The sequence below is a fragment of the Cololabis saira genome, chromosome 9 (assembly GCF_033807715.1).
Source record: "Cololabis saira isolate AMF1-May2022 chromosome 9, fColSai1.1, whole genome shotgun sequence".
NCBI classification, from domain to species: Eukaryota; Metazoa; Chordata; class Actinopteri; order Beloniformes; family Belonidae; genus Cololabis; species Cololabis saira.
This window is the reverse complement of record NC_084595.1, coordinates 43,687,302-43,702,429: the sequence shown is the minus strand read 5'-3', so window position 1 is coordinate 43,702,429 and position 15,128 is coordinate 43,687,302. Positions and strand designations below refer to the sequence as shown.

General features: G+C 44.5%; 1 protein-coding gene across 1 annotated transcript; it reads left to right on the top strand.

The window, feature by feature from the left end:
• Window positions 1–169: 169 nt before the first annotated feature.
• sdhaf1 (succinate dehydrogenase complex assembly factor 1) lies at window positions 170–5,435 on the top strand. Its single transcript, XM_061730163.1, has 2 exons — window positions 170–317; window positions 4,657–5,435. The coding sequence occupies exon 2, from the start codon at window positions 4,858–4,860 to the stop codon at window positions 5,152–5,154; it is 297 nt and encodes a 98-aa protein (XP_061586147.1). The 5' UTR covers window positions 170–317; window positions 4,657–4,857; the 3' UTR covers window positions 5,155–5,435.
• Window positions 5,436–15,128: the final 9,693 nt, after the last annotated feature.

Genomic DNA, 15,128 nt, shown 5'->3' with positions numbered 1-15,128 from the left:
AAACTTTTAATGCCTATATTTTGATGAAATAAGGAAACATAGTAATCACGAACTTTAAAAAATGTTTAATTAATTTAATATAGATACATATGTATTTAGATAATAATTTAAAAAAATGATGGTCTGAATTGGTGTTTTATTCTGAAGTCCGGAGCCAGAAGTCACGTGGTCTCCTCCGTGTCGTTACGTATTAAGGTCACAGCTGATTCCACGAGGGAACAGCTAACACAGGGAGGTCTGACGGGCTTGTGCTCACATATTAACAGGTTCAAGTAGTCGTACTGAGATGAGCAGTTTGTGGAGCGGAGTCCAAACAGGTGAGTTTCCCCGTCTGGCCCTCTTTCCTGTTGACCTGTTGATCCTGCAGCTGATGCACAGCCGCCTTGCTGGTTCCTCCTGGTTCCTCCTGGACCATCAGCAGCTAGGGTTGCCACCTTTCAGAAATAGAAATAAGGGACCCCCCGATTTCAGCATCCCCAAAAACTGCCTAGAAATGTGTTTATTTTATATTAAAAAACAAAATGCTTTGATTTAAAGTTTAAAGTGCTTTAATAACATTGAACTTGACTGTACAGACAGCCAACCATACTAGCAACTGAAGCCTCCTATGTTATGTATGTCCACATCAGCCAAGATGTAGAATATACATAGAGGTGAAGAATATGGTGTAAAAGTTAATTTATTTCAATAATTCAACTTAAAGGTGAAAGTAATACTATATTACATAGTCTCATTACATGCAAAGCAAGATGTGTTAAACCTTTATTTGTTATAATTTTGATGATTGAATTGTTTATTGATTTCATTCATTCTATTTTGGGTTTTCATAAGCTGTGAGCCATAATCACCAAAATTATAACAAATAAAGGCTTGAAATATCTCACTTTGAATGTAGTGGGAAATAATAATTTTGTTTCACCTTTAGTTGAATTTTCTACGAATGAAGTTTTGCAATATATTCACATTTTCCGACCTTCACCTGTATATTATGACATCAATAAATAAGAGCATAATATATGTCCGTATTGGTTCAATACGGAACGCAACTTTTAATTCACAATTGCGTAACAATTCCGTATTTTAAGGGACGAGTGGAGACCCTGTCAGCAGCTGTGTGGGGACCTGGCAGCAGCACATCCACTGCTGCAGCACAAACAGCACCCAGGGTTTGACCTTGTAACCTGAAAGGTTGGCTCTTGTTAGGATTTTATGAAATTGTTTAAAGGTTTGAAGGGTTTTCTACACTGGTGGTTCTTCTCTATTTGCAGGGTCACCTCCTGTTTTATGACTAGGCTGGTAAATAGAGTTTCTTTAGGTGAAGACAATGAAGAGAAACATATGTTTTAACACTGATGGGTCTCCATTATCTGGGTTGACATTTGTTTATTTGTTTATTTAAAAGGATCCCCATTAGTCTTCACCATGGGAAGACTATTCTTCCTGGGGTCCACACATAGACATACAAAAGATTAATAATACAATAATACAACTCAAAAAAGGGTGAAAAACATTCACTAGAATTCCTGAAATAATAAATTGAAACAAAAATAAAAGATTAAGTAACCAACCATCCACATCTTAAGTAACAATATTTGCTACTATCACCAGATCTGTATCCACTTTTGAGCAAAATATTTTGCAACGACTTTATAATATACCTATTCATAGTAGTATAAATATACTACATATCATAATATACTCATACATTATAATATACTCATACTACTATATATATATACACTCATAGCCTACAGTGATTTAGAATATATTTACTATTAAATTTAAATAATATACGGTACTTATAATTTGCACAATAATCACAATATATACCTAGGACCGATCAAGACTTCCTTCTGAATCACAGCTGCTTCAGTTTCCTTTTAAAACTTGACACCTTGTTTATTGCAACTATACATGGGGGGAGATGGTTCCAGTGTGTGACTGCTCTATACATTACTGTTTTCAACATCTCAAGTAGGAAGCAATAAACAGGGACATAGGTCTGTGCAGCAGGGCGAGTGCTACGGGGGCCCGACCGACAGGACAGAGAGGACGCGGGGTTTCAGTGCAGAACTCCTTTATTTGCAATCACACCCAAGACACGTGCTTCAGCTCCTTCACAGCCCCTTGCTGCTGTGCAGCCACGCCTTATAAAGGCAGGCAGGGTGGAGAGGTTGATGGGTCACAGGTGTGTCCCATCACCTGAGTGGCTGCTGCACCTCCACCCTGCCACACACCCCCATCACCAACCTCAGCCCCCCCCCCTCCCCCTCGGAGCGGGAGAGGAAGCCCGGAACCGCAGTCTGCGCCTCCGGCCTTCCCGGTTCGGCCGGCCGCCAAGACCGGTCGGGAGGTCCGTCGGGCCGGCCCCCAGGACCGGTCGGGAGGTCGCCCTCGGCGTCGGGCCGACCAGCGGGACCGGTCGGGAGGGTCGCCCTCGGCGTCGGGCCGGTCCCCAGGACCGGTGCCTCCCTCCTCCATCCTGTCGGGCCCCACGTTGGGCGCCAGTGTAGTAGGGCGAGTGCTACGGGGGTCCGACCGACAGGACAGAGAGGACACGGGGTTTCAGTGCAGAACTCCTTTATTTGCAATCACACCCAAGACACGTGCTTCAGCTCCTTCACAGCCCCTTGCTGCTGTGCAGCCACGCCTTATAAAGGCAGGCAGGGTGGAGAGGTTGATGGGACACACCTGTGACCCATCACCTGAGTGGCTGCTGCACCTCCACCCTGCCACAGTCTGACATGTTTGGCAGATGGGGTTCACGTACAAAGAACACCTCCCTTTTCAGTATAAATACGACTGGATCCATGACCACGGTGTGCATTTCTCTCCTACCTCTGTGGTTTGAGAAAAGTGTTCCTCCGGCTGGAAAACATTGTGCATGTTATAATAAAGCTTGTAATAGCTTTGATTCTGTTCACTGGTTTTCTTATAGTGCACCAGACAAACGAACACGGGGCTCTTTCACTCTTCTTTGCTGTTTTGAAGAACTTGTGCTGAAGTGGGCTCATTTGGATCAGAAATAGCTTCCAGTGATCTGTGTTTATTTGGGAAATTGTATTTTAACTATTGTTAATTGAACTATATTCGGTTCCACTGCTCTGAATCCTTTAACGTCTTGCGTAAGCAACAAAAAGTGTTTGCTTGGTGTGGTGTTCAGGTCGGACAGCATCACAAACACAGCTGAACCTCCACGCCCACAGGGGGACCCAAAGAACTAAAGAAAACTAAATTACAAAATGTCCTTTCTTTAATTTCGACTCTTCCTGACGCTGCGGGAAACTTTTGGCGCTTTTACACTAGTACCTACTGTACTCACCCCGACTCGCCTCGTCTCCACTCCACCCGCCTTGCCCTCGTTTCTTTTCAATACCCAGATCAGAAGTAGGAGGTTGGAGTGAAGCTGCTGTGACGTATTTGATTGTGTATCTAAACGAAGATGACACTAAAGATGTAGAACCTGGAGGAGATGATAGATGTGCTGCTGGGTCTGTGGCTTGTGTTCGATATCAAGTTTAAAAAATGAGAGTGAAAGAAGCTTCAAGTAGCGACGCTTTTTTTTTTATTTGTCTCTGCGCTGCTGAAAAGTCAGCTGGAGCCGTGAGCAGCTATGAAGAGACAGAGCTCCTGGTAGATCTGGTCGTTCCTTATCACCGTCTAGATCCCTTTTTAATTCTCTCCTCAGCACCAGGTTTATGAACATCTGACCCTCAGAGTTGGATCAGAAACAGACTTTTGTGCTGCCATTGCTGGTTGAATAAAATGAACAAGAATCCGTCAGAGTCTCTTTCTCTGATTTCCTCCTCCTGACTCAGACGTCTGACTCCAACCCCCCGACCAATCGGTGGTCTGTAGTGTGGTGATGTCAGATACAGCCGACTCAGCCGCTTAGAACCTCGGCAGAATAGTTACAGAAAAGTATCTACTCGGCACGTTAGACCCCTGGTGGGAAAGCGCAAAACCGAGTAGGTGAGTAGGTACTAGTGGAAAAGCGCCATTTGTGTCATTCATTGTCTGGCTTCAGATTGGTCCACCAGCTTTGGTTCAGTGACTTGTCCTCAGTGATGTCTCACCTTCCTCTGCAGGCCCTTCAGACATCCATGCTTGTATTACAGCTTGTGATCGATGGATCCATTTTCACTTTCAGCTCGTTTCGTGACGGGAAAGTAAAAAGACGTCCATTTCAGGACAAGCAGGGTCCGGTTTGTGTCCATGAAACCCGGCTGGCGTCTCCTGGATGTTGCCAGGTCCAGGCTGAGACGCCGGCGACGGAGCATCTCCCGTTCAGCGCCGCCAGGATCATTTGAAATTCTCCTCACGTTTTTTTTCCGAATTGCCTATTTTTAGCACGCAAGGACCGTTTTTACTTTAATTTACTTATGTCTTTCTTTTTATACATAAACTTGCTGTTCAAAGGCCCCAGCAAAGATTTGCTGAGTCGCTTCCCTTAAGCGTCCAGGTCTGTCACCTGCTTTGTTAGTTTGACTGGCCTACGGGTCCCTCAATGGGACAAATATAAAATGCTCGCGCATTTTGCCACTCATAATTAATTGTGTTAATTTTCATAACGCGTTAATTAGGAGTGTAATTAATTAATCTAATTAACATGCTAAACTGACAGCCCTAATCTGAACTCTCTGATTTCTCGTGCAGATCCCGTTGAAGACCTCAGACGTATCAGGTGAAGCTGCAGCACCCCCTTCAGGGCGGATCAGGCGCCAGAGGGCAGAGATCTTCCCCTGACTTTGACGTGCACATCGGAGGCAGGTTTTCTGCAGCCATGCGTTTGTAGCGGCCTGCAGAGCCGCGGTGATCAGATCCTCCTCTGTTCGGCGCCCAGATCGCCTGCGTGCGATGTCGCGGCACAGCAAGCTGCAGAAGCAGGTCCTGGCTCTGTACCGCCACTTCCTGCGCGCCGGCCGAGACAAGCCCGGCTTCATCCCCCGAATCCGGGACGAGTTCAGGGAGAACGCCGGCATCAAGAAGACGGATGTGATGCACATCGAGTATCTGTACCGGCGCGGCCAGAGGCAGCTGGAGCAGCTGAGGGACGTCAACACCAAGCAGCTGGGCTCCTTCTCCAAACCCAAGGGCCCTGGCTGGAACCAGGAGGCCCCCAGAGACGCATCCAACACCTCAGAGACGCGCTGACAGCGCTGCCGAAGATGTGGCGGCAGTCGCTTTGTCACGTGGAATAAAATAACAAAGCAAACAATAAACTGGCTAAAAAAGTGACAGATGAAGCACGTGTGTTTGTGGAAAATACATCCCCATGATTTAAGAGGGTTATTCCTAGCTCACGGGGGCATTAGGGCCGTGCAGATGAATGCAGGGGCATTAGATCACGTTATTCCGGCCAGAGGGGGCAAGTGCGATGAACTCTACGATGATCAAGAGCATCTTGAGCATCGTAGAGTTGGTCTGACAGAACCCTCGAGTTCAATGACTCGAGGGTTCTGTCGAACAGAACCCTGCCTTTTCCAGAATGTCAATTCTGGAAAAGGCAGTTTCAAGCCAGTTATGTGACTATTTGTATAAGAATGATCTGTTTGAAGTCTTTCAGTCAGGGTTCAGAATGCATCATAGCACAGAGACAGCACTGGTTCGACTCACGAATGACCTCCTTATGGCCTCAGATAAGGGATTAGTTTCCATACTGGTTCTACTGGACCTCAGTGCTGCTTTTGACACTATAGATCATGGCATTTTACTGCACAGGTTAGAGCATGTTGTTGGGATTAAAGGGACAGCTCTATGTTGGTTTAAATCATACCTATCTGACAGGTTCCAGTTTGTTCATGTACATGAGGTTTCTTCAGAACAGTCAAGGGTCTGTTATGGTGTTCCGCAGGGTTCAGTGCTAGGGCCAATCTTGTTCAGTTTATACATGCAGCCGTTGGGAAGTATAATCCAGAATCACGGCATACACTTTCATTGTTATGCTGATGATACGCAGCTCTACTTGTCTATGAAGCCGGATGAAATAGAACCGTTAGTTAAACTTCAGGCATGTCTTAGGGACATCAAGGACTGGATGTCCAGAAATTTCCTGCTTCTAAATTCAGATAAAACAGAGGTTATCATTCTTGGTCCAGAGCATCTTAGGAAGAGATTAGATGGTGTTGCGATGGCTTCCAGTGCAACTGTGAGAAACCTTGGTGTTATTTTCGATCAGGATTTGTCGTTTAAACCATATGTCAATCAGGTTTGTAAAATAGCCTTTTTACATCTCCGTAATATTGCAAAGATTAGGGAAATCCTCTCGCAGAGTGATGCAGAAAAACTAGTTCATGCGTTTGTATCTTCTAGACTAGATTACTGTAATGTGTTGTTAGCAGAATGTCCAAGTAATTTGCTGAATAGGCTCCAGCTGATCCAAAATGCAGCAGCACGAGTACTGACAGGAATTAGCAGGAGAGACCACGTCTCTCCCGTGTTAGCGTCGCTCCATTGGTTACCCGTAAAATTCAGAATCCAATTTAAAATTTTATTACTTGCGTATAAAGCCCAAAACGGCTTAGCTCCGCATTATTTGCAAGACCTGATAGTGCCTTATGTTCCTGTCAGAGCTCTCCGTTCTCAGAGTGCAGGTTTACTCGTAGTTCCTAGAGTATCTAAATGTAGATTTGGAGGGCGGGCGTTCTGCTATCAGGCACCATTACTATGGAACCAACTTCCAATCTGGGTTAAGGAGGCTGACACCACCTCCACCTTTAAAACTAAACTTAAAACATTTCTGTTTAGTAAAGCCTATAGTTAGTGTTTAGTAAACCTCTAGCTGGTGTTGGTAAATCTCTAGGTAGTGTAAACTTTAGTGTGTCAGAGTCGCTCCTGTAGTTTCTTGTGCTGGCCCCCCCTTCTCCTCCCTTTTCTCTCTTTTGTCCATGTTGCAGCATCCTTTGCCGGACACCGGAACCTGCAGGTGGTCGTGGGTGGCTTGTAGCTTGCATTACAGAGCACAAGTCTTTCCCTGACCCTGCACCCCAACCTGGGACTTGCTGATTGGGCCGGAGCTTCGGGAGCTGCATGCTGGCCTGCGGTCCCCACCCCTGGTCATCCCGTTGCTGGCCCCCCTTCTCCTCCCTTTTCTCTCTCTGCAGGTGGTCGTGGGTGGCTTGTAGCTTGCATTACGGAGCACAAGTCTTTCCCTGACCCTGCACCCCAACCTGGGACTTGCCGATTGGGCCGGAGCTTCGGGAGCTGCGTGCTGGCCTGCGGTCCCCACCCCTGGTCATCCCGTTGCTGGCCCCCCTTCTCCTCCCTTTTCTCTCTCTGCAGGTGGTCGTGGGTGGCTTGTAGCTTGCATTACGGAGCACAAGTCTTTCCCTGACCCTGCACCCCAACCTGGGACTTGCTGATTGGGCCGGAGCTTCGGGAGCTGCGTGCTGGCCTGCGGTCCCCACCCCTGGTCATCCCGTTGCTGCTTCCACCTGCCTGCTGTGCTGTTGCCGTCCCTGACCCACCAGTCTGGCCCTCGGCAGGAGGGTCCCCCCTTATGAGCCTGGTCCTGCTCAAGGTTTCTTCCCTCCTAAAGGGGAGTTTTTCCTTGCCACTGTTTGGCTTAAGGTTTTTCTCCCACTAGGGGAGTTTTTACCTGCCATTGTTTATGTAATAACTGCTCGGGGGTCATGTTCTGGGTATGGGTCTCTGGAAAGCGTCTAGAGACAACTCTGTTGTATTAGACGCTATATAAATAAAATTTAATTGAAAAATTGAATGACGCGGTGGAGAATGGATGATGGGTGGATGGATATATGGATAAAAATAATGGCTTGGTTTTATATAGCGCCCTTCTAGGCACCCAGAACTCTACAGAGATCATTATTCATTCATACACATTCTCACCGGTGGTGGTAGCTACGTTTGTAGCCACAGCTGCCCTGGGGCAGACTGACGGAAAGCGTGGCTGCCATATCGCGCCAAACAGCCCCTCCGACCACCACCAACATTCACACGGGGCAAGGTGGGTATGGTGTCTTGCCCAAGGACACTACGACAGCAACTGGGACGGAGCGGGATTTGAACCGCCAACTTTCCGATCATTGGACGACGTGCTCTACCACCTGAGCTACTGCCGCCCCGATGGATGGATGGATGATGGTTGGATGGTGGGCAGAGGATGGATGGTGGTTGGATGATGGTTGGATGGTGGCTAGCTGGTGTTTGTTTGTCAGTTCCAGGATCTGTGTAACCAGCGATCACTGTGGCGACTCCTAATGGGAAGCAGAAAAGAAGCCATGAAAATCCTCCAACCCTGAACAGGACTTGAGGTCTCCGGCTCCGCCCCCAACGAGACCCTTAAATACTGGACCCCTTAAATACTAGACTGAACTGCAAATGTGAACCATGACATTGGAAGTAGAAGAGTGACATTTAGAGACATTTCCCCGACATCAGCATGTGCTGCAGATGTTTTACACACGTGTTTGTGCACCTTGGAAAACACTGCAGCCTGAAGGCTTGTTGTGTGAGTTCAGCCACAGGTGAGCGGTAAAGCCCCGGGTGGAAAGTAGCGCGTGGTTTGGAGGGATTAACCCCGGCTTCTGATACCAGCTAATGTTGCTGTTCTGTCTCTGGCAGGAAAACTCCTGAGGAAGTTGGAGGGTCGGCTCTCGACTCGGACTCGCCCAGTCTCAACGCTCCTTCAGTCCAAATCTCTTGCGTGAAAATCTTTAACATTTTTGTTTTCACACTAAGATCCTGTCAGTTAGGTGACATCATTGAAGCTTCTGGTTGGTCTCTTTAGTTTGATGTTTATTTTAATATGATTTTATTGTGAGTTTAATAAAAATATGATTAAAGAAAGTTTTGTCTGTAGTCCTCTATTCAAAGCTCTGGAGCCTCAGATACTCTGAATGAATTTGAGAATTAGTATGATTTACACAGAAACAGATATGTCTCTTTTTCCAAATGTACAGTTGTGTGAAAAAGTGTTTGCCCCCTTCCTGATTTCTTATTTTTTTGTTTTTTTGTGATTCCGATCATCAAACAAATTTAAATATTAGACAAAGATAACACAAGTAATACCACAAAATGCAGTTTTTAAATGAAGGTTTTTATTATTAAGGGGGAAAAAATCCAAACCTACATGGCCCTGTGTGGAAAAAGTGATGCCTGAAAATAAGAAATCAGGAAGGGGGCAAACACTTTTTCACACAACTTTATGTAAACATTTTTCTGATTCTGTAAAATAGGTAGTATGAGTATTTAAAGACATACGTGTGAATCTTTTTCCTGCTGAACAGAATGATAATCAAGGATATGGAGCCCTGAAACAATGAGCTGGCTCAGCTTCATGTTTGCACATTGTTTTGTATTAACTGTCTCGTAGACACATTTTTAACTACTCATTCAAAACAAAATAAGAAATACAATTCAAATAGTTTCAGTCCCTGCAAATGTCATATATTTGACATCTGAGAGAACACAAACCTTGATAGCCTTTGCATTGGTGGAGAGACTAGCCCTAGCCCTAGGAATGGGCGATATTTTACCGTTCACGATAAACCGTCCAAAAAATTCCTCACGATAAGAATTTGTCATCTCGCGTGTTAAATCCATGCAGAACCTGAAGGAAGGAAGGAAGAAAGGGAGAAAACAAGGAAAGGGGTGAAGGAAGGGAGAAAAGAGGAAGGGAAAAAGGAAGGAAGGAAGGAAGGAAATGAGCCAGAAAGAAAGAAAAATTCCTGTTGATGACGTTTTTGTGTAACAAACATGGCGGATCTGAGAGCGAGATAGATTTATAGTTACAAAGATGGAGTTGAATTGGTATTTTTTTTTATCGTCATTTTTATCGTTATCGGGATAAATTCCAGAAATTATCGTGATACATTTTTTTAGTCCATACCGCCCATCCCTACCTAGCCCTAACCCTAATGCTTCTCATATAATGTTTGACCTCATTTTCAAAAATGCAAAAAAGAGGCTTTTGATTAATTAATCTTTATTTTTTTCGGCTTGTACACACTTTTTGCAGAACAAGATGAAAAGGAAAGAAAAAAAACATTTCTTTTGCCGAAAAGGTGTAGCTGAAGCCGTAGTTTATAGTGCCTTCCCTTTTTTCTTATGATCAGCAAAAATATGAGACATTATCTTTTACTCGGTGGAAACAAACAATACATAAAGAAGACAAAAATAAGTAAGACAAAATATAAAATTGACATTTCACATTCTAGAATGTTTTTGATAGTATACTTTATAATTAAAGTGTTTTATATTTATTTACAGTATTTTCTTTAAACAATTTCTTAAACTTGAGGATAGAACGACACATTTTTAGGTTGTTATTACAACTATTCCAAATTTCTCTAGCCTTAACTGATGTCCATCTCTTTTTAATATTAGTTCTTGCTGTCGTCATCTCAAACATGAGTTTCCCCCTCAGGTCAGAGCGGTTTCTTTTATCTGGAACAGGTCCTGAATGCAGTTTGGAAGCAGTTTCTGTTGGGCTTTAAAGGCAAATAAAACAGTTTTCTGCTCTACTATATCATGGAATTTTAAGGTACCGGTATTATATTTAATAAAAAGATTATTTGTTGGTTTGTAATAGTCGGATCTATTAATGATCCTTAACGCTCTTTTCTGTAACAGGATATTAAATATTAATGTAACGGTATTTGTGGATAAACAATTTTCCCAACAGTATAATAAGATTAAAGATATAAAATTGTTTGTTTTTTTTTAACAGATGGATAGTCAATGAAGCCAAACAATACATGTCCAAAGCAAAGGGAGAAATATGGTTCAACACAAACGCAAATCAAATTACAGATATTGTTCCATAATTTTGTAGTGAAAGAGCAACTCCAGAATAAATGAAAAACATCTTCATTGATCCTTCACAGAAACAACAGACAGACTATGGGCCTGATTTACTAAAGGTTTGCGTGCGTAAAAACGTGTGCAAACTTGACATCACCCGCAAACCAATGTGCAAGCTGATCTACTAACAGCGTGCAAAGACGACTGCACCTCTCAAATGAGCAAAATAGCACACTCTGTTCATTTAGTACTTTTGCCCTGACGAATAATCAATATGGGGCGTACCCGCCAGAAATCGCTAAATACTGGGAGGGGAAAATGCAAATTGGTCCATTTACCACACGCAATGAGATTTACCAAGCCTGAAAGTAATTGCGGGGATTGTGATTGTGTCTGTATTTAATACGTTCGAAAGGAAGGTGCTAATCTGCCCAGCATTACGCTCCGATGGCTGCTGTTATTGTGGCAAGGAGGCGACATCGCCCAAAATCAAAGAATAGCAGAGAGAGTCTTTATTCTGCTGCATGCTATTTTAAAAATGGTTGCACAAGTTTTAATAAAGGCCACTTTTTCTTTAGTTCTTCGCCTTATATCTTGCCACCTTCTTTTAACCTCATCTGCCGTTCTTTTTGTCTTACCAACTGCATTTATTCTATCGCAGATTTTCTCCCATATTGCGTTTCTTTTGGTAATGTTTAAATTTCTTTGCTGTAGTTCATGAATGTGTTTATTTGCCTCTTCCACTAATCTATCCTGCTTTCCATCCAGACTCTCCATGGCGCAAACCGTAAGACACGCAACACCTCATTTAAATACTGAGGTTTGCACCTGTTATCAATTGCGCACGCATTCTTAGTTGATCACCCGCAAAACACACAACAGCACGTGCGAACTTTTTCAGTGCACACGCAATTTAGTACTCTTTATTTAGGATCTTAGTAAATCAGGCCCTATGTCTTTTTTGAAGCGTTGAAGAAAAACTTTACATGACTTGACGCCGTAGGTTACAGGCGACGCACACCGTACGGTGCGCTTCTGCGTCCATTTCAGGCCCCCAGTCTCGCGCTCAGCAGGCACGCCGATTTTTTCCAGTGGCCAGCCGCGGTACTGCAACAAAAAATCCCATGGGGCCCAGAAAGCTTTTTTCCCATAGACCGCAATAGTAAAAGAGAAGCCTCTAAAACTGTTCACAGGACACCTCCAGCTGTAATCACCACCAATTACTAATCTTTGTATTCTATATTTTTAAGTCATGGACTTTATATCCGTCAAAAATGTTTTATAACGGCCAGAAAAGTCAAAGAAAAGTCTCTTTCTGGGCGTGACGTCACGGCTGTGCCGTGCACTCGCAAAGCGCGGTCGTGTGTGTCTCGGGAACGAGGATGGCTGAAACTAAGCCGTTCGGCGGAATAATCACTCAGAAACACATTGCATTGCCAATTTGCACCAAACAGAAATGTTTAATAGCAAGAATAATAATGGTTTGTCATTCTTGCACTTAAACATTTCCGTTGTAGCCAACGGTGTATGGTTTGTGAAAATAAGATATCAGGCAGGAATAACACAAGTCTAAGACCCTGTCCACACGTAGCCGGGTATTTTTAAAAACGAATATTTCCCCCCCTCCGTTTATAAAAACATTTGCATCCACACATAACCGAAGATCTGCGTTTTCGACCACATTCATAAGCATTCTAATGATCCTGTAGATCATCCGCGGCTCCGCGGAGGCGCAGGTGTGGGTGTTTCCACTGAGATCCTCCTGCACACACACACCTAACGCACTTCAAATATGTATTCTTCTGTTGCTCTTTCATTTGGAGGCAGCGCCCTGCACGGGACTAAATGAGGGTCAATATTAACAAAATGAGCTTGTGGCGTGAGATCCCCACCTCACAATAAAACTGACCTCCATCAGGTTTGAGCAAACGTGCAGGGAGAGAGATGTGTCGTAGTTGTTGCGACGGTGCCGTGGAGTTTTAGATGTCATGTGTTTAACATCATCTTAACCCTTAATCCTCAGCTTATTTTATGACAGTGCTCCCGGGGAAGCTGCACCTCCGCAGCTCCGCGGGCACTGCGAAGCCGGGCAGTGCCCGCAGGGCAGTGGGCAGTGGGCAGTCCGCGGCTCCGCGGCTCCTACGCCGTAGGGTCAGCGGAGCCGCGGAGCCTACGGCGTAGCCTCTGTGTAACGCAGTAAATTAACCACATTTAAACATAATATTTGACATATTTAAACATAATATTTGACATATTTAAACATAATACTTGACAAAACTTGTAATACAAAAAATATTTGTCTTAATGTAAGTAATAAACTTGGGAAGTTTCATGGTGATACCTGCTATTTACATTTTTACCCTATTTTAGCCTATTAACCTGGGGTGTCTCATCTTAAATAAAAATGACTCGTTTTATCTTTAATTAAAAAAAACACACAAATGAACCATGTATAGTCTATAACCATGACTTTGAGAACAGCATCGGTTGATTTGCCCTATAAATCCCTAATTTCATTGTGTACATCTATCATTACCGGTCTGAAGGACTCATGAGCGCGCAGCGCTTGTCCAGAGCGCGCAGCGCTCGTTCACATTGCCCCGGGGCATGATGGGAGGCCCCAGAGCATCATGGGAGGTGACTCAACTGCGCATGCTCTATGGGCCCGTGTACCAGGAAGTAAACCAGGAAGTCAGAAATTTTTTCGGCGGATGCGCTGGGTGAGCAAACCAGGCCCCCAGTCTCGCGCTCAGCAGGCACGCCGATTTTTTCCAGTGGCCAGCCGCGGTACTGCAACAAAAAATCCCATGGGGCCCAGAAAGCTTTTTTCCCATAGACCGCAATAGTAAAAGAGAAGCCTCTAAAACTGTTCACAGGAAACCTCCAGCTGTAATCACCACCAATTACTAATCTTTGTATTCTATATTTTTAAGTCATGGACTTTATATCCGTCAAAAATGTTTTATAACGGCCAGAAAAGTCAAAGAAAAGTCTCTTTCTGGGCGTGACGTCACGGCTGTGCCGTGGACTCGCAAAGCGCGGTCGTGTGTGTCTCGGGAACGAGGATGGCTGAAACTAAGCCGTTCGGCGGAATAATCACTCAGAAACACATTGCATTGCCAATTTGCACCAAACAGAAATGTTTAATAGCAAGAATAATAATGGTTTGTCATTCTTGTACTTAAACATTTCCGTTGTAGCCAACGGTGTATGGTTTGTGAAAATAAGATATCAGGCAGGAATAACACAAGTCTAAGACCCTGTCCACACGTAGCCGGGTATTTTTAAAAACGAATATTTCCCCCCCTCCGTTTATAAAAACATTTGCATCCACACATAACCGAAGATCTGCGTTTTCGACCACATTCATAAGCATTCTAATGATCCTGTAGATCATCTGCGGCTCCGCGGAGGCGCAGGTGTGGGTGTTTCCACTGAGATCCTCCTGCACACACACACCTAACGCACTTCAAATATGTATTCTTCTGTTGCTCTTTCATTTGGAGGCAGCGCCCTGCACGGGACTAAATGAGGGTCAATATTAACAAAATGAGCTTGTGGCGTGAGATCCCCACCTCACAATAAAACTGACCTCCATCAGGTTTGAGCAAACGTGCAGGGAGAGAGATGTGTCGTAGTTGTTGCGACGGTGCCGTGGAGTTTTAGATGTCATGTGTTTAACATCATCTTAACCCTTAATCCTCAGCTTATTTTATGACAGTGCTCCCGGGGAAGCTGCACCTCCGCAGCTCCGCGGGCACTGCGAAGCCGGGCAGTGCCCGCAGGGCAGTGGGCAGTGGGCAGTCCGCGGCTCCGCGGCTCCTACGCCGTAGGGTGCGCGGAGCCGCGGAGCCTACGGCGTAGCCTCTGTGTAACGCAGTAAATTAACCACATTTAAACATAATATTTGACATATTTAAACATAATACTTGACAAAACTTGTAATACAAAAAATATTTGTCTTAATGTAAGTAATAAACTTGGGAAGTTTCATGGTGATACCTGCTATTTACATTTTTACCCTATTTTAGCCTATTAACCTGGGGTGTCTCATCTTAAATAAAAATGACTCGTTTTATCTTTAATTAAAAAAAACACACAAATGAACCATGTATAGTCTATAACCATGACTTTGAGAACAGCATCGGTTGATTTGCCCTATAAATCCCTAATTTCATTGTGTACATCTATCATTACCGGTCTGAAGGACTCATGAGCGCGCAGCGCTTGTCCAGAGCGCGCAGCGCTCGTTCACATTGCCCCGGGGCATGATGGGAGGCCCCAGAGCATCATGGGAGGTGACTCAACTGCGCATGCTCTATGGGCCCGTGTACCAGGAAGTAAACCAGGAAGTCAGAAATTTT

Bases quoted from the DNA above. Each gene is read 5' to 3' on its own strand.
- sdhaf1 (XM_061730163.1), top strand. From the start codon at position 4,858: ATGTCGCGGCACAGCAAGCTGCAGAAGCAGGTCCTGGCTCTGTACCGC.